The sequence below is a fragment of the Coenobita brevimanus genome, chromosome 45 (assembly GCF_032717465.1).
Source record: "Coenobita brevimanus isolate Jiangsu-jjx chromosome 45, ASM3271746v2, whole genome shotgun sequence".
Taxonomy (NCBI): Eukaryota; Metazoa; Arthropoda; class Malacostraca; order Decapoda; family Coenobitidae; genus Coenobita; species Coenobita brevimanus.
Window position 1 is genome coordinate 14,637,098 of NC_136998.1, and position 20,361 is coordinate 14,657,458.

Here is a 20,361-nt window from a genome sequence, read left to right on the forward strand (position 1 = left end):
CCATATTGTATATTGTAAATATATAATAAGTCTGATAAATGTAATACAATCTTGCATTCTTTGTGCAATAAATATATTTCAAAGAAAACCAAGCTTGGAAAAAGTATATGGGAAACTAATACATTATAACTATTATGATTTGAGTCATAGGTTTACGTAAATTGTGAATAACTAATCACATTATATAGCTATAAATAATATTGTATTAAACTAATATGGATGCACGAATAAAAATGGATTGGCGGTAGGGGGTTGGGGGAAAGCTAGGTGGGTCAATGCCGACCTTCAAGCATACTATGTAAGCTGGTGATTTTTTATTATTATTATTTTGGGGGGCTGCAATTTTGGGGGGGCTGAGTCCTTTATTTGGGGGGCTAAGCCCCCCCTAGCCCCCCCCTGGTGACGCCACTGCAAGTATGTAAACAAGATGATTAAGTTGATTTACTCAAATGTAGATGGAACAGTATCTAAACTACTAGAGATGAACGATTATATCAAAGAAAAGGAACCACATATTGTTTACCTAATTGAAACAAAATTAACACCAAGTATATCAAACGATACACTAAACCTAGAGGAATACAATATATGGAGAAGAGATAGGAACTTAATAAAAGGAGGAGGAATTATAATATTAACAAAAAAAAAAAATCTGCAAGTCAAGGAAATAGAACTAGATGTACCATCACTGGTAGAATTGATCACAGTAGAGATTAGTATGTCTGAAGGGAAAGTAATTGTGGCAAATTTATACATGCTGCCCAGGTTAAACATTTGGGAAAAAGGAGACTATGAAGACCTGGCAGAGAAAACAATTCAAACTTTAAGAACATTACTACATATAATGGAGGAGAATTCTGGAAGAATTGTACTAACTGGTGTTTTCAATACAAATATAAACTGGAATACTCTAGATACAAAAAGCCAGGAAAGCTGTTGGGAACTAAAGCTACTGGACCTTGTGCACACAGCATGTAGGAGAAAGCACCAGAAAAAGAGGACTTGACGTACCATCAGTACTAGATCTTATATTTACTAGGCAAGAAAATGATATTGACACTATAATGTATCACCCTCCATTCGGCAAATGTGACCACGCAGTATTAAGTTACAACTTCAGGATTTCATATGACATAGTTAATAGTAATGAAAGTTACAAAAAGAGCCTTAACCCGTCACGTCCCGAGCTATTTCGCACCTCCGACACCTCCCAATCCCGAGGTATTTTTCAAAAAAATTTTTTGGCTAAAACCTCCGCTTTTGGTGAGAAACATCGAGATTTCATAGAGAAATCGCTCACCTGAGGTTTGAAATACTTGATCCAGGCAGCAGTACCTCCTTACCTGTTTTCTAACAGGCTGGCACCAAAGAAAATGAGTTCTATGGGAGGGTAACTATTTCACACCACTCATAAATGGTATTTATGTATTTACTTGGTACGAATTTATATGTAGTACAAGAGTATTTTGGTTTTCAAACAGTAATATAGGCATTATAAGCATTGTTTCACTCACTAACTCATCACCATACCTGACCTTCTTTTGCCACATTACCTGATCATCATTTCTGACTGTTTCTTCCTCTAATGCTATGTAAACTTCGTCCTCCACATTGTCATCAATTCGGGAATCACTCTGGCCCTGAATGTCTTTATTGGCCAGGTCACTGGTAACAGGTGAATTACTGAGACAATGGCGTGTTGGGGGGGGGAGGTTATGCAGTGTAAGGCATTGTCCCTGCTTGGCATCTTGTAGAGGAATAGCGGAAGGTGTCCTGTGTATATGTACAAAAAATCACGCACAATAATTGAAAATTGTGGAAATTAGGGACCTTGCAATTGCACGACGTACCAGTACGTCGACGGGACGGGCAAATGCAAAATGTTGCAACGAACCCATACATTGACGGGACGTCTCGGGTTATCTACAAAAAAGGACACTATCATGACCTAAAGAAATATTTCTTAGAAACAGATTGGGAAAAAGAGCTTAGAGGACAAGATTTAAATGTTATATATAGAAAATTTTGTGAACTTTATGAAATAGGTGTCCAGAAGTACATTCCACAGCACAAAGAAGCAGAAAAGAAAATAAAGAAATGGTTTAATACAGAATGTAAAAAATCAAAAGAAAAAAGGAATTTGTTGTGGAATAGATACAGAAGACACAATAGTGAAAGGCATATAGCAACTATAAACAGGCAAGAAACGATTACATAATAATAAGAAGGGAAGGCCAAAAACAGTTTGAAGAGGACATCGTAAATAAAAGTAGTGATCAACTGCAGCTATTTAACAGCTACATCCAAAGCAAAACCAAGTAAAAGATAAAATACAATCCATTATAGATGAGGGGATCACCTACACACAAGAGAAGGATATTTGTCAAGCACGAAATAAGAATTTGCAATCAGTTTTTACAGAAGAATATAATTTTGAGAGGGATTGTATAAAACATGCACGCCCACACATACTACCAGATATAAAAATATCAGAAAAAGAAATACAGGAGGAGCTAAGTAAATTAGACAAAGGAAAAGCATATGTTCCTGAGGAAATTTCATGTTGGGTGCTACATGAATGTGCAAAGGAGTTAAGTAAACCAGTATTTTTTATTTTTAAGGAATCCTTGGGACAAGGTAAACTACCTGATATTTGGAAGAAAGCAAACATTGTTCCATATTCAAAAAGGGAATAGACAAAATTCATCCAGCTACCAACCAGTATCACTAACCAGTGTTGTAAGCAAGGTATTAGAAAAGCTGATAAGAAAGGTTTGGGTAAATCATCTAGAAAAACATAATATGATAACAGAAAGACAGTTTGGTTTCAGAAAGGGAAAATCATGTATTACTAATTTGTTGAGCTACTATGATAGAGTAACAGAAACATTACAGAACAGAGAAGGATGGGTGGACAGTATCTATTTAGATTTCAAGAAAGCATTTGACAGAGTACCGCACCAAAGACTTTTGTGGAAACTGTACCATCAAGGAGGAATCCAAGGGAAACTGTATTGTTGGATGCAAGATTTTCTCAAAAAAAGGGAAATGAGAACAGTACTAAGGGGAAATTACTCATCATGGAGAGAAGTGACCAGCGGAGTTCCACAGGGCTCAGTGCTGGCACCAATTATGTTTTTAGTGTATATAAATGATATAGATAGTAACATTGGAAATGAAAGCTATCTAAGTATGTTTGCTGATGATGCAAAAATACAAAGGAGAATTACTAACACAGACTTATGTAAAGAGCTACTAGAAGAATTAAATAAACTTCATGAATGGAACAATACATGGCTAATGGAATTCAATGTGGACAAGTGTCATGTAATCAAGTTTGGTAAAAGTGGAAAAAGACCTGATTGGGATTATAAGTTAGGAAGCAAAACCCTACACACATCAGAAAAAGAGGAAGACCTAGGTGTGATTATTAATAACAGACTACCTCCAGCTTACCACATCAATGAGAAGGTATCGAACATGTAGACACTGCTTGCAAATATGAGAATAGCATTCACATATATGAAGACATGCTAAGAAAGATAATAACATAATTCAACAGACCAACCCTGGAGTATGGGTCAGTAGTCTGGAGTCCTCATCTAAAAAAACACATAGATAAGATTGACAAAGTTCAAAGGGCCGCTACAAGATGGGTACCAACCTTAAGGGATCTAAGCTACGAAGAAAGACTAGAAAAACTGAATCTACCTATACTACAGGAGAGAAGGAAAAGAGGAGACATGATTACGCTATACAAATGCATATCAGGGAAGGAGAAAGTAGACATAAATGATTACATAACCTATGGGGATGGATCAGCAAGAGGACACTGCAAAAAACTGCATAAAAAGAGAGGCGATAATGACGTAAGAAAATTTAGTTTCCCAAATAGGGCAATTGGTCAGTGGAATGCACTACCGAATGAAATAGTGTGTGTCAAATAATTCATAAATTCAAGGATATGTACGATAGAAATGGTTTAATACACGGGACAGTACGAGCTTGACTCATTCCTGTAAAGATACAATTAGGTAAGAACAAATAGGTAAGAACACACACACACACACACACACACACACACACACACACACACACACACTGATCAAAATGTAACACCAGCTTTTGCTTCACAAGCTCGTTAAAATTGCTGTACTGTAGTAGTTGTTGTTGCTACAGGGTAACCCCAGTCTGTCTGACCGAGCAGACTCATCAACCGCAAACAAGCAATCAACCCTGCAGGATCGTGTCTTGAAATGAACCGATCATCCTTGGCGGTAGACAACGCCTGGCCCCAGCAAGACTCGGGGAAGAGTGTGAGGTTTGGTTTGTGGATGCACTCCGCATTTGGATCTCTTCACCCAGTTAATAGCAGCACAGTGGTAGACTCCACATTACTCCGTAAGCTCCACCTCACCCACTACTGTTGTCACCTCACCCCGTACTGTCATTGTGTAAAATAACAAAGCACCTATTGTAGTTTACATAACATAGCCTGCATACTAGAACAATATCAGTATCTGTTTCCAAGAATAAATAAAGTAAAAAACTGCTATTCACAGAAGAGATTTGTGCAGCATGTGAGGTGGTGTGTGGGGTGAAGAGAAGACAAAAAGGGATGCAGGGAACAGCATGGTGGAATGAAGACGTGCGAGAGGCTGTGGCACAAAAGAAGAAAGCATACAGTGAGTGGATGAGAAACAGAGGCGTGGAAAAATTTAAGAGACGGAAGAGAGAGTTATATGTAGACAGGAAGAGAGAGGTGAAAAGATTAGTAAGCGAGAGTAAGAAGAGAGTGGATGAGGAATTTGGAAGAAACTTGAGTGTAAAGTGGAGGGAGCAAAAGAAATTGTTCTGGAAAGAGGTAAAGAAGCTTAGACAGGGTACCAAAGAAGTTAGCTGGGGAGTGAAAGCTAAAAATGGTAGATTACTGGTGGAGAAGGGAGAAAAAGTGAGCAGATGGAAAGAACACTTTATCGAACTTTTAAACATAGAGAATGGAAGTAATGCAAGTATAAGTGGCTGGGGAATGGCTGGGAGAAGGAGGGATGTGAGAAGAGAGGAAGAAATCAGTAGGATGGAAGTTGTGGAAGCAATGAAGAAAGTTGAAATGGAGGAAGCCCCAGGGATTGATGGAGAGTGTGGTGAAATGTTGAAGCATGGGGGAGAGATAGTAGTAGAATGGATGTGGAAGATGTCCAGATTGGCCTGGGAGGAAGGTAGAGTCCCAGAGGATTGAAAGTCAGGTATAATTATTCCCCTGTACAAAGGAAAAGGGGAAAATGAAGTGTGTGGTAATCACAGGGGCATTTGTCTTCTTAGTACAATAGGAAAACTATATGGTAGGATACTTATTGACAGGGTTAGGGAAATAACAGAGGAATTAGTTGGAGAAGAAAAAGGAGGTTTTAGGAAGGGAAGAGGTTGTGTAGATCAGATATTCATCCTTAGATCTTTAGTGGAAAAGTTTCTAGAGAAGGGAAAGAAGTTGTATGCAGCCTTCATGGATTTGGAGAAAGCATATGACGGGATGGATAGACAAGAATTGTGGAAAGTATTAAGAATATATGGAGTAGATGGGAAGTTGTTGAAGGCCGTTAAGAGTATGTATGAGGGTGCCAAGGCTGCAGTGCATATGGGTAGTGAACTGAGTGAATTTTCTATTTGAATGTTGGATTGTAACAAGGATGTGTCATGTCTTCATGGTTGTTCAATCTGTATATGGATGAGGTTATAAAAGAGATGCAAGGTAGGGCAGTGGATGTTGGAGTGGCCCTAGTAAGAGAAGGAAGTGTTTGGAAACTACCTGTACCTTTGTAAGCGGATGATACTGTGTTGTTAAGTGAAGACGAACGGGATCTGCAAGGCTTGGTGAATGAGTTTGGGAGAGTGTGTAAGAAACGGAATCTAAAGGTGAATGTAAGGAAGAGTAAAGTTATGGTTTTCTAGAGAAATGAAGTCAGTGAATGTGCTGTGAGATTGGATGAGGAGGAAATGGAAAATGTGAGTGCGTTTAAGTACTTGGGTAGTGTGATGAATAAGGATGGAAGTTTAGAGGGGGAAGTGCTTGAAAGGGTGCAAAAGGGAAGGAAGGTTGCTTTTTCGTTGAAAGCAGTGATAAGAAACAGGAAAGTGAGAATGGAAGTGAAAAAGTTACTACCAACACTAACGTATGGAAGTGAAGCCTGGACCTGGTTGAAGGGACAGAAGTCAAGAGTGAAAGCAGTGGAAATGAGTTATTTCACACGAGGATGTGGAATCACATGGAGAGACAGACTGACAAATGAGCAAGTGAAGGAGCATTGTGGTGTGGATGTGGATGTGATAGGAAACGTTAGGAGAAACACACTGAGGTGGTTTGGACAAGTGGAGAGGATGAAGAGTGAGAAATTGACGAGGAGAGTGTATGTGAGTGAGGTGGAGGGAGGGAGAGGGAGGGGGGGGGCAAAGGATGAGATGGAGGGATGGAGTGGAGAGGTATATGAGAGAGTGGGGTGTGAGCTGGGAGCAGGGCAGTGAAATGGCGGGGGATGGGGCGACATGGAGGCGATTTGTTTGTGCCCGCCCCTTATGCGATTAAGGCGTCTGGCAATAGATAGATAGATCGATGGGAAAACGGCTTCAAAATTGTGAAAAAATCAATTATAAAAGATGGAGGAAGTCCGTCTCATTCAGAAAAATAAAAATATCAGCCAGACAGCCAGAGGCTCCTCCAAGCATGGATGATGATGCCATCTACCTCCTTGTTCTTATGGAAAAATCTCAGATGCCTGTCCCCCAGACTCGGATATTCGACCATCAAGTGACGGACAATAAAAGGAACAAGTTCCACATTGTTTCCCTTATGAAATCTGTTCTGAAGAGATTGGATTTGCTGTGCAAAATCTGCACTCTTTACGGTGAGTAACTGGGGTGGAAACTAAAAATAGTCCGAGAAGAATGAAGATTTTTACTGTAAATATTGCCTTTCAAGAGATTTATTTTGGATGTTTTCAATTTCTGTAATAATATTATGGAAGTGAAAAAATGGGATTTGGTGATTTTTGTCGGTTTTCGCGAATTTTCAAACTCTGTCTGCTACAATTTTCCATCATGAAAATGTGCAGATTGGCCTGGGAGGAAGGTAGAGTCCCGGAGGATTGGAAGTCAGGTATAATTATTCCCTTGTACAAAAAAAAAAGCAAACAAAGCGCCTTGGACCCGGATGGACCATACGTTGACGACTAAGGAAAGGACGAAGGACATTCTTAGGGTGGGAACGTGAAATGTGAGAGGAGTTAATGATGAAGTGAAAGAGAGAGAGATTGTTCAGGTGCTTCAGGATGCAAAAGTGGATATATGTGGACTGACTGAAACTAAATGGAAAGGTGAAAGGGCGAGAGAATGGGAATATGGTTTAGGTATATGTGCGGGAGTCAATGAAAATGAGAGGGCAAGAGAGGGAGCATGTCTGATGATAGGCAAGAAGTGGAAGGAGAATATAAGAGAGTATGGAACAGTGGGTGCAAGGATTGTATGGGTGAGGATGAAAGTAGGTATACAAGCGTGGGCGATTGTATGTGTGTATGCCCCAACAGAGGATCGAGTGGCAAGAGTGAAAGATGAGTTTTAGGCGAGTGTAGAAGCGTGTATGGACAAGTTTGATAGGAGCGAGAGAGTGCTGTTGATTGGAGACATGAATGGCAAAGTTGGGAATGTACGAGTGGATGGAGTGGTTGGTCAGTGGGGTGTGCCAGCTGACGTAGATGGGAATGGAAGTGCTTTGGTGGACATCTGTGCTTGTAAGGGGTTGGCAATAGCCAACACCTACATTCAGCATAAGATGATCCACCGGTATACATGGAGAGTAATGAGGAGGATGGATGGTGAACTTGTTGAACGAAAGGCAATGATAGACTACGTGTGTGTGGATGAGCGAATGAGAAGACAAGTGTTGGATGCAAGAGTGTGGAGAGGGTGGGGGAATGGAGTCTCGGACCATCACTTAGTGATGGCCAAGGTAGAGCTGCAAAGAAAGTGGTTGAGGAGACGAAGGGGAAGACAGGAGGAAGCAACTCCTGTGAGAAGTGGAGAAATTGCAAGATAGTGAGAAAATGACAGAGTATAAGAGCATAGTGGAAGAAAGACTGGGAAGTTATGAGCTAGAGCAGATGGAAGGGGTGGAAGACGTATGTAAGATATTCACGGAAGAGATAGGCGCAGCGTGTGAGGCGGTTTGTGGAGTGAGGAGGAGATGCAAGGGTGTGCAAGGGACAGCATGGTGGAATGATGAGATGAAACGAGCTGTGGAACAAAAGAAGAAGGCGTATAGTGAATGGTTAGCGAGTAGAGGTAGGGGAGAAGATGAGAGAGAGAAGAGAGAGGTATATGTGAGCAGGAGAAGGGAGGTTAAAAGACTGGTGAAGGAGAGTAAAAAGAAAGTGGATGAGGAGTTTGGGAGGAATCTGAGTGTGAAATGGAGGGAGAGGAAGAAATTGTTTTGGAAGGAGGTAAAGAAAGTAAGGCAGTGTGAAAGGGGAAATAGTAGGGGAGTGAAAGATAGGAATAATAAATTGTTGGTGGAGAAGAGAGAGAAACTGAGGAGATGGAAGGAGCACATTGAGGATTTGTTGAATGTGGAGAGTGAGAGCAGTGCGAGTATAAGTGGTTGGGGAATGGCTGGGAGAAGAAGAGATGAGAGGAGGGAGGAAGAGATCAGTAGGGCTGAAGTAGTGGAAGCGATGAAGAATGTTAAGTTGGGAAAGGCCTCAGGAATTGATGAAGTGTGTGGTGAAATGCTTAGGTATGGGGGTGAGATTGTTGTGGAGTGGATATGGAAGTTGTGTAGATTGGCTTGGGAAGAGGGAAGGGTTCCAGAGGACTGGAAATCAGGTATAATTGTTCCTTTATACAAAGGAAAAGGAGAGAGATAAGTATGTGGTAACCATAGGGGTATTTGCCTATTTAGTGTGACTGGTAAAATATATGGTAGATACTCATTGATAGGGTTAGGCATATGACAGAGGAGCTAGTTGGAGAAGAACAAGGGGGATTTAGGAAGGGAAAAGGGTGTGTAGATCAGATATTTGTTCTAAGATGTTTAGTGAAGAAGTATCTAGAGAAGGAAAGGAAAGTGTATTCTGCCTTCATAGACTTGGAGAAAGCTTATGACAAAATAGATAGGAAAGGTATGTGGAAGGTATTAAGGATATTTGGAGTGGAGGGGAAATTGTTGAGTGCTGTGAAGAGTATGTGCGAGGGAGCTAGGGTTACGGTGCGAGTGGATGGTGAGCTGAGTGAGTTCTTTGATCTCAAAACAGGGTTGTGTGATGTCTCCATGGCTGTTTAATATATACATGGATGGGGTTGTAAAGAAGGTGCAGGGTAGGGCAGTGGATGTGGGGGTGGCTCTAATGAATGAGGGTGAGATTTGGAAGCTTCCGGTGTTGCTGTTTGCTGATGATACAGTACTGTTGAGTGAAGATGAATGGGAGTTGCAAGGTTTGGTGAATGAATTTGGGACAGTGTGTAGCAGGAGGAATCAGAAAGTTAATGTAAACAAAAGTAAAGTTATGATGTTTGAGAGGAATGAAGTCACAGAGTGTGCAGTGAGGTTGGATGGTGAGGATATGGAGAATGTGAGTGCATTCAAGTACATGGGTAGTGTGATGAGTAAGGATGGAACTTTGGGGGATGAAGTGCGTGAAAGGGTACAGCAGGGAAGGAAGGTCGTTGGTACACTGAAAGCAGTGATGAGAAATAGGGAGGTGAGTATGGAAGTTAAGAAGTCACTGCATGATAGTATTGTGATCCCTACCCTAACGTATGGAAGCGAGGCATGGACCTTGCAAGAGGGGAACAAGTCAGGAGTGAGGGCAGTGGAAATGAGTTACTTGAAAGGAGCATGTGGAGTGACGTGGAGGGACAGGTTGACGAATGAAGAAGTGAAGGAACGCTGTGGGGTGGATGTGGATGTGGTTGAGAAGATAAGGAGAAATACACTGAGGTGGTTTGGACATGTGAAGAGGATGGAGAATGAAAGACTGACTAAGAGGGTGTATGTGAGTGAGGTGGAGTGGGGAAGAGGGAGGGGGAGGCCGAGGATGAGATGGAGGGATGGGGTGGAGAGGTATATGAGAGAGGGGGTGTGAGTTGGGAGCATGGCAGTGAAATGGCGGGGGACAGGGCGACTTGGAGGCGATTTGTTTGTGGCCACCCCAAACGGGATTGAAGCGTCTGGCAATAGATAGAGATAGAAAATAATCCCAGATTTTTAATAAACGTTTCACTGTTTACAGAAAAAAAAAATGTGTAAAATATTATCAAAAATACTTTTTCAGCAGTCTGAACATTTCCAATACCTCCAAAACATGCGCTATATATATATATATATATATATATATATATATATATATATATATATATATATATATATATATATATATAGTCATTTTCCTTTAGACAGACTAATGTTGAAGAAGCTGACAAAAATTCATGATCCTAGGTTTAGTGATAAGGAAGTAGATAGCTGCTGAATATGAAAAATTACAAGTTTTGAAAACACACATCAAAAGTTACACGAACTGTACTGCTACTGTTATGATCTTTTTGTGGTATATATAATACATTTATACGTAGTCAGACTCTGGTAGGTTAGCTGGTCCCCTAAGGATATACTTATACGTTGAAGGCAATAAAGCACCATATATTCCCTCCGAAGTATAAATACCCTTAGAGTATCCGAGGGCACCAATGTTGCCAGGTTTGATCTGCTATTTGTCAGAAGGCATCTGGACTATAAAATGGATATCCATCACTCTTTTCCAGTTTCTTTGTTTTGCTGGGTGGCCTGCTTGGTGTTAAACGACGTTTTTCCCAGAATACTTGCAACCAAGATGAAAAAGTTAAGATGACTTACACCCACAGCTGTTGTCCAGGATTGTCATTTGACATGCAAACCTTGTTCTTTTACCCCTCTACATCATAATAATCATAAAGAATGCATTTAAAAAACGTGGATTTTTTTTTGGAGGGGTGGGGGTATAATACAAATAGCATACATGGTGAGCTCGACCCGTTTTCCTACCATGCGCTCCTGTGTAGTTGTCCATACAAAAATGTTCCCCGCCCCCCCCCCCCCAAAAAAAAAAGGCGACGAATTGTCGAGATACTTGACACAACTGCTCAGAAAGCCTGCCTGAACGTGCAGAAATTTTTCTGATTTTCAATCATTGCCAGATATTTCATGTTCGCGGCAGTATTGCATCCTTATTTATTTACCATTGCTATTTCAATGGGATCTTTTCTGAACAGTTTTCTTGAATTCCTACCCACTGTCCGAAATGCAGCACCCATGTAGCAAAGCATTCTCACCCCTTTTTTCTGCCAAAACATGTAAAGCAGCTATTAAATGACATTATCAGTCGTACCCATACGAAACTGGTTAGTATTGTAACCGTTCCCCTCAATTTGCATTTCACTCTGCCTGTGATCACCAGTCATTTAAACGCAGTGTGTCCAACATCTGGAAATTCAGCAATCTTTAGTTTGATTCTCATTTGAACATTTTTTTTTTTTTTTTTTCAGATGAGTAAAATTTTCTGCTGACATCCTCTTTTTGTCTTTTTGTATAAAAAGTTTCGATTTCTTTCGTTGTCAAAATGAAAAGAAATACTTGTAGTCCTTGATGAAAATATATTTACGTAATATATGGCTATTTTTCCAGTTTTGTTTGATGTACTGGATGCATAGGACTGTATTCACATGTTGATGCCACGTACATTTATCAAGAGGGTAAAATAATAGGCATGTATTCATATGCTGATTACTTTTAATAACATCACACAGGAATCAGGAATACAGGAATTGTTTCACATAATTTCAGATTTTCATCTCGCAGTTTTAGGGATTACTAGGATATCCAATAAAATAAACGGGTGGATGGTGCAACAACACTTCACTTCCTCAGCTCAATGACGCACATATAAATCTTGCTATTTCCAGACAGTTTTATTCAGACTATATTGAACTTTTCCATCTGAAGGGGTTAGGTCTAGCCTCCGTTAACATCTTCAATACAAAACGTTCCCCTGAGCTGAATAAATTTATCAGGTAGCGACAGGAACTAACTATAAATTATGCCCTCTGGCTAAAGAAATAAAATCACCATACAGTGCCGGTAACACACAGCAAACATATGAAGTATTTCCTGATGGCAAAACCATTGGGAAAAAAAAAAAAAAAGCTTAGATTTTTTTTCCATTCAGTAACATACAGTAGCCATATGAATCATTTTCCGATTGCTAAAAAATGAAGTAACAGAATAGTAAGACTTTTCCTGCTGTCAGTAACATACAGTAAGCATATGAATTATTCCCTGACTGCATAAACATTATAATAACAAAATACATAGATTTTTTTCCTGCCCTCGGAATTTCCTTGTCTCTTTAAGGGAGATAATAATAATTTAAAAAAAAAAAAAAATGCATATATTGGGGTAAGTCATTTAACCTCTTCACTAGGATAACATTTATTTATTTATTTATTGTGTGTGTGTGTGTGTGTGTGTGTGTGTGTGTTCAGTACATTATCGTACTCCGCTTAGGAGAAACTTTTGGACAAGATAGTAACAGCCTTGATTGGGAACACCACAGTGTGAAATCCTTCATTTCCGCAGTTTCTTTATTTCATCTTTTCACTCCTCCAAAACTTTTCAGCTGGTTGCTGTTACTTTGTTTCTTCGCAAGTTCGCGTCGAATTTAGCACAATTTGTTCTTTAGACAAATACCCCCTGACACCCTTTTTATTTATTTATTTATTTATTTTATTTTATTTTTTTTTACGACTTTTAGACTTTTTTCAGGGGACAGGTCAAACCATGCAATCACACAGATTTGCGGATCCTATGTATTTTTATGCTCATTTATTGCCTTGCCAATTTGCACAGATGCATGTCAGTGTGCTGTAACTTTGTGGAAACCATCTTGCTTTCCCTGGGAATGGTGGCTAGTTCCCTTAAGCCCCTCCCTACAAAAACACTAGATAAATTGAATATATATATATATATATATATATATATATATATATATATATATATATATATATATATATATATATATTGAATAGTTCGAAGAATAAACTAATAAAAACATGCATTACCTAATAAGTACTTACGAATCAATAACGTTCACTGTGATCCGGCAATAATGGAATTGCAAATGAGTGTAGGGGCCTATGTTTTTGCATTCTAAGGAACAACTGTTACAACGAAAATACAGTGGCAAAGAAAAAAAATTAATTCCTTCATTACGATGGCATTTAATAATTTGTCCTTGTTACCTTCAGACGATTGTGTTCACTTTTGGACAGACCATTTGTAGTGACATAGATAGAACTATGATCTATTAACGCCTGCACAACCTGAATTCCCTCCCTGTGATGAATAAATGCATCGTAATGTAGCAAGAGTTAACTGTAAAAAAAATGTCATCGGATTGAAGGGGTTAAGGTGTCAGCCATGTTCAGTATCTTGTTTCTCGTGTCGTCTGCAGTACCATCATCTACTTCTCGACGGCGCATTTCAGTGACTGCAAAGCATCTGCCTGCTTCTCATCTGGAAAATATAATACAGACATCAAACATGCATTTTAACTGTAAAGAAACATCATTATCTTCGTGAAACACTTTTCCAATCTTTCTGTGCCTTTCATACAAACTCAACTGTTGTAAGGGCATTGTGTCGTAGCGTCTCGAACTCAAACGCCTTGAATCTGGCACTCATTTAACTCTATAAGTGATGACTTTTACAGGCTATCAGCCTTTGATTTCTTTTTTCTGAATTTAAAAAAAAATCACGTAACCGGACACTTCATACTGCTCATACCTCAGCCAGCTTCATTTATAGTACTGATGGATTAGAATAAAAGAAATAGGAACTTTTGATTAATGCCTCTACTGCACGAGTTATTTACGTAGATATCCAACCTCTGATTAGTCATAATCATCCTCAGAAATATGACACGATTGGCGATCTTAATGCTTGCGGATAAACAGATGGATAGAGATATAGACATATAAATAAATAGATGGACAGGTAGACAGATATTTACTTCTTTAGCAAAAAAGCGACATAACACCTGTACTGCAAATATTATCAGTTTCCGTGAATTTTGTAACTGCTTGCAGATAAATCCAGTGTGAAAGGTAGTCCATTTTCCTGTATTCAGTGGTTGTATAATTATGTATAAACACACACTATTCACACAGTAAATATTTTGTAAGCAGGTGTACCATCAAGCTATCAAGTAAACTACAGGACATTAAAGATCATTGTACTTAGAGACATTATATCCCAGACTGAGGGTACAGCCATGGGTAATAATTGCGCTCACCCCTACTCCTGCCCGTGGCTATGGCTGAGAGAAGTCGTTGCCAGTGTTTGTTCAGTGTTCCGCCTGCAGTTTTAAGCTTTCCTAGACTCTGCGAGGCACAGATAGCAATATTCATCATGCATTACTGAGATGCTTCGAATGCCCACCGGTCACGGGTCTTTCTTCAACGTGGTGTCCTAGTTACAAATTCCTATCGACCAGGAGAAGGGAAAAAAGGTGAGTAAAGAGTATGGCTCGTAATTGCATAAGGGCAGAAAATACTGATGCACACAGTCTGGCACTACAGATGATGGATATTGCAAAATGCCCGATATTCCTTGACCCGCTTGTATAGTGATGCTCAATATCACTAGCTAGTGACATTTTCTGTCACATTAAGTGATTTGAGTACACGAAAACCTGCATGAAAATACATGTATCTTCCTTTATATCATTTGCTACACGATATTAATGATTTAGAGTATCCTCGGACACTTCGTGCGCCATGCTTTTTTTTCGCGTAATGTTAGTAATCATCATCATCAGTAGCAGCATCAGCAGCATCCAAACCTCCTTTATCACCCCAGGGAGTGTCCAGACAGCCAGGAGATCATGATGGAATAAGATTTTAACCGTCCACACGACCGGGCAGTGCCCGACGGGCAAACATTGTTACCAAATCACGTTCCAATTCACACTTTTAGAGGGTGGGTGGCGGGCACGAGTGTAGATGACGTCATAAACAAGGAAACCACGGGTAAACCATCGAAATGTCCCTGCCCGACGTCGACTGGACAACCACTACCTCACCACACCTCGGTCTGCCGTGTGAACAACAACACAGGTGTGCCCGGTTGTAGCCAATGGCCACCGGGGACTGCTCGATCTGGAAACACTGCTAAAAAAGCGAGGGATATCCATACAGCCGGCTGTGCTCGTCGGGCACTGCCCGCTCGTGTGGACGGGGCCTAACCAAAGTTAACCCAACTAAGTGAGCCACACTCTCAGAATTCAGACCTCACCTGATCGGTCAGAAGTATTCAGCACGTACCTTCGCATTCACCTGTCTGAGTCAGTCCTACGACTGTCAGACTAAAAGAGAGTGCCAAACCCAGATTATCCTGGTTAATCGATTGCCAGTTCCCAGCCTCGTTAGAACCAAAACCTCTCCTGATACACTCATTTACCTTAAATATCCACCTATTTCTAGGCTGACCATGCCTCTTCCCACCTTCAAATTTGCTGAGTTATATCCATTTCACCTGTTTATTCACACCCATTCTCTCCCCATGCCTATACCCTCTAAGCACACTCTCTTCATATCTGGTGTCCACAGACTTCCATACTCTGCAGCTTTCACATTATCTCATTATTTCTTAACCCACATATTCCTCAGCAGTCCCATATCCAAGCCTGTTTCTACTGACTTTTTCATTTTTATGCCACACCATAGTTTCACCCGTCTGTTAGAGTAGGTCAAAAACTTCTTCATGCAAATAGCTCACTGCTGCCACACCAGGACCTCTGATTCTAACCAAGATACTCATTTCACCAGCTACTTCCCTTCCTTGTGTCACTCTGCTTTCCATTACTACTCCTTCCTTTCACTGCATCCACGTACTTACTTTAACTCCTTTACCAATTCAAGACTCTCGATTCACGATAGCACTACACCGGGAGCCACCTTCTTTCTTAACAGCTATCACATTGACCTATACATGTATCACGTCTTTACTTTCAAAAGTTTTTGAGTGGCTAGTGTGTTCTTGACTGTCGAAATATTTGGAACAGTCTTACATCCACTCCAGTTCGCATATCACAAGAGCTACCGTATAGTACTACCGACTTTCTGTTTACCACCTGCAATAACCTTCAGTCATTTTTCGATCAAGAATCTAATGGTAGGTTAATTCAGTTAGATTTTTCTGCTGCCTTCGACCCCTTGAATCGCAATGGACTAATGCACCTAAGATATGATATAGGAGGGCCTGTCCTTTCTGTCATCTGAGAATTTATGCACGTATGCACTGCGTTTGTGTTGATGGCAGCCATAGTCGATCGTCGAGTGTTCATTTTGGCGTTTCTCCAGGTATTGTTCTGGGTGCAGTGTCATTTATAATATACACCGGAATCCTTATCAGTACTATTGAAAGTAGTCTGTCTTGTTATGCTGACGATGCCACTCTGGTGTCCTTCACCTAAGGATCGTCAAACTGCCTGTGACTCTCTGAACAGAGATTTGTCAAGTATATACGAATGGTGTCAGAAATGGGACATGAAGCTGAATCCTTCAAAAACTAAGAGTCTGAGTGTTAGTCACTCTTAATCATTATCTCCTTCTGATAGCACTCTCCATCTGAATGGTTCTGCCGCGTGTGAGTCCATCGAATTACAAGTTCTTGTTGTTATGTTCGATCCCAAACTGACGTTTGAAAGCCACGTCTGCTCTTTGGTTTCAATAGCTTCCCAGAAGCGCCGAATATTTAGAAAGCCTTATCGGATATTTGCTGACTCCTCCATTTCGGTTAGTTGTTTCCGATGCTTCATCCTACCAGTTCTTGAATAATGCCAGCCTGGGTGGTTCCCTACAGCTCCTTGTCATCTTCGGTTGATTGACAGAATTTTTAGAATGGCATCTTTTCTGTGTGGAGGTAATTACTCTGCAATCTTGACTCTAGTCGAATGGCTAGTTCTTTTTGTATGTTGTATAAGATCAGGCTGAACTTAATTGATTCAATGCATGATTGGCCTCTTAATGAATACATACCTCCAAAGTCTACAGGGTTTTCTTCAGCACAGCATTTGCAACATTACAGCCAATGAGATGCCATGCAACGCAGCTCCAGATGTGTTCCCTTCCTCGAATGGTTGACGTATGGAATTCTCTGTCTGATTGTGTATGCAGTGCCCCTAAGGTCAGCATCTTCAAAGCTAGACTGAACACGTTTCTGATTCACTCTGTTCTTTTTCTCCGATACTTATGCAGGCCTATCCTCTTTTTACCACTATTTTTACCGCTTTCTTTTCATTTGGTTCTTTGCGTTCTCTAGGATTTCATGAGTAAGCCAGTCTTGTGACTATGTGACAGAAACTTATAGTGCTTGCACCTATCCTTTTCAACCGATTGTTCTCATTATGATGATAATAATAATAATAACAATAGTAATAATAATAATAATAATTTGAACACCGTAAGATTGCTCAAGGACAGTTTTGATATCTTGCCACAGTCATTACCCACATGAAGATGAGATATCAAGGGACCTTGAGGTCAAGTTCACTGGTCTTGTGCATGTCACCTTGTATCATGACATTCTGTATGTCGACCAAGTTTGGTGGCTTTAGTTTTAATCCTACATGGAAAATTGAGTGGTATCCAAAATATTTGGAAAAGTCCTAATCTCTTACCCCAGGCGATCTAAAAGAACTAAAATGCGTGGCTTGAACAGTGCCCCCGAAGAATACCATAGTATCCCCGACGACAGGACAAACCAAGAACGGCATAGTTTGCCCGCAAATATGCCGACACCCCCACACGGACCCCACGGGGTAGCCGCAACCAGCCAACACCACTCCGGGCAACAGCGACGCATGTCAGCCCGGGCCGTGCGCCCCTGTGACATGCAGCCACCACGCCGCCACCACCGTAGGAGAAGGACACTACCTTCACGTAGTGGAATTGCTGAGCTAGCTAGGGGTGGAGTTAGAAATCAAACTCCAGACGGCGCCCCTCTGGTAGAGACGATCTATGGTCGCTCCCAAAGTGTTTCGGTAGAGACGATCTATGGTCGCTCCCAAAGTGTTCAGGTAGAGACGATCTATGATCACTCCCAAGGTGTTCAGGTAGAGGCGATCAATGGTCGCTCCCAAGGTGTTCAGGTAGAGACGATCAATGGTCGCTCCCAAGGTGTTCAGGTAGAGACGATCAATGGTCACTCCCAAGGTGTTCAGGTAGAGACGATCAATGGTCGCTCCCAAGGTGTTCAGGCAGAGACGATCAATGGTCGCTCCCAAGGTGTTCAGGTAGAGACGATCAATGGTCGCTCCCAAAGTGTTCAGGTAGAGACGATCTATGGTCGCTCCCAAGGTGTTCCGGTAGAGACGATCTATGGTCGCTCCCAAGGTGCTCCGGTAGAGACAATCTGTGGTCGCTCCCGTCCTCGTGAGATGATCTATGGTCGCTCCGAGGGCGTGCAAAGGAGAGGGACGTCCCCACGGCAGGAGACTGAAGCCCAGGCTTCCTGTCCCAGAGTGACCCAGACAGGCCTCCCAGCCTCTCCTGGTCTCTGTTCTCTATGCCTGGCTCTAGAGCAGACGCACCTGACGGACCCCAGTGGAAGTTGCTGCCGCAGTCCTCCCCTGTCGGCGCCCCTAGACGCTGGAGACCGCAGCCCACAGTCTCTCTCGGTTCTCCCCAGAACACCCGGGCGTGATCTCTCCACGCCTCCACGACGCCGGGACCTGTCACAGAGGTTCCGGGAGCTACGAGTATTCGGCCCCAGTCCCGAGGGCCACACGCCGGAGCCAAGTCCGGAAGCCAAGGGGAGTCCAGGACACAAGAGGACGCCCTTGCCAGCCGCCCCGTGCCCTCTCGGCACGCCTCGCATTGACGGTGCCCCTAGCCCAGCAGGATCACCAATGACATGTTCCTGCCTCTCCCCCTGATGAATACGTGTGATATTGTAACATGAGTGATTTAGGTTAAGTGCGATTCTCCCCTAGTTTTTTTTTTTTTTTTTTTTTTTTTTTATGTGTCCGACTCTGGGCATAGGCTTCACAGCCTGCTATCAAGGCCCAGCAGTCCTCCTACATACCATAAACCTCTACATGTAAGTATTGTGCAGTGATTTCATATAGTGAATATCGGGGCAAATCAGATCACAGTGAGAAGTTAAAGGACGAGTATGTGGACCGAGATCTGATTGACTAGACGTGCGAGTGACATCCCTGTTATATAATTAATAAGCCTATGCCTATAAAGACATACCCCCATTACTGTGAAGGAATATTGTGAAAGGAAGTATTAATGGTATTCTATCTTTCCCCCACGCTGTGGAACGAGATCTGTTCGACTATATATGTGAGTGACATCTCTGTCATATAATTAATAAGCCCGTGCCTATAAAGACTTACCCCCATTACTGTGAAGGAATATTGTGAAAGGAAGTATTAATAGTATTCTCTCCTTCCCCCACGCTACCCATAAAATCTTGTTTACCACTCGCTCTCACTCCCAAATCTCAAGTAAGTGTAAATCAAGGAAAAGATTCATTTATCAAAGTATTTTGGCTAGTGGAAACCATATAAATTTCACGGCTAATATCTGCCGCCTTCCAGTATTACCATAACTTTCTCCTAGCCGTCCCAAGTCACTCCCCGCACCTCCCCTATCTCCTCCTTGTGAGTCACAACTCCTCCCCCCCGCGCCCCCGCGCGCACGACTATGTTTACTGCACTCCTGATACACTAGGATTGTTGTGTTGTCATTAGTATCAGAAAAGCAAGTATCCTGCGAGATACACATATCCTAGATAAGGTTTTATATTGCTATATATTGTGCTGTAATATCTGCTGATTTGTCCTGTGTCTGACTGTGGTAATATACGTGTAAAGGATGTTGCCTAGAGTTTTTGTGTCCTGCCTCTCTTTATTGCACTAGCTCCGGTCTCGAAAGAGGACCCCGCTCCACGTTAGGTGAAATAGGAACGAGAAGTCGAGCCTAACTTCACCTAGCATTACAAGAACAATCAACCAACTGGAACCATACTTCATTCTGCATTGCATTTGCCTGAAGTTATTATTGTAGTACAATTTCAGCTTCCTAGCTTAGGCGGTTCTTTAGACAGCACGGCTGGCACACTTTTCTGTGTTCCAAATAACATCCTAAGAGCCGGATGTCGGTTTGCCACCGTGTTTGGCCAAAAGAAGCTGAAAGCTGTCTGACTAAAGTGACCAGGTCTGAAGGCTCTAGGCAAACAATCTTTGAAATCTTGCAATCGCTATTTTACAATGA

General features: G+C 41.5%; 1 protein-coding gene across 1 annotated transcript in view; it reads right to left on the minus strand.

The window, feature by feature from the left end:
* Positions 1–13,472: 13,472 nt before the first annotated feature.
* Positions 13,473–20,361, minus strand: part of LOC145398443 (uncharacterized) — a 20,555-nt gene continuing 13,666 nt past the window's right edge. Inside the window, exon 5 of the mRNA XM_080271325.1 lies at positions 13,473–13,591. Coding sequence (XP_080127451.1) covers positions 13,539–13,591 — 53 coding nt within the window. The 3' untranslated portion in view covers positions 13,473–13,538. The remainder of the gene's footprint in view (positions 13,592–20,361) is intronic.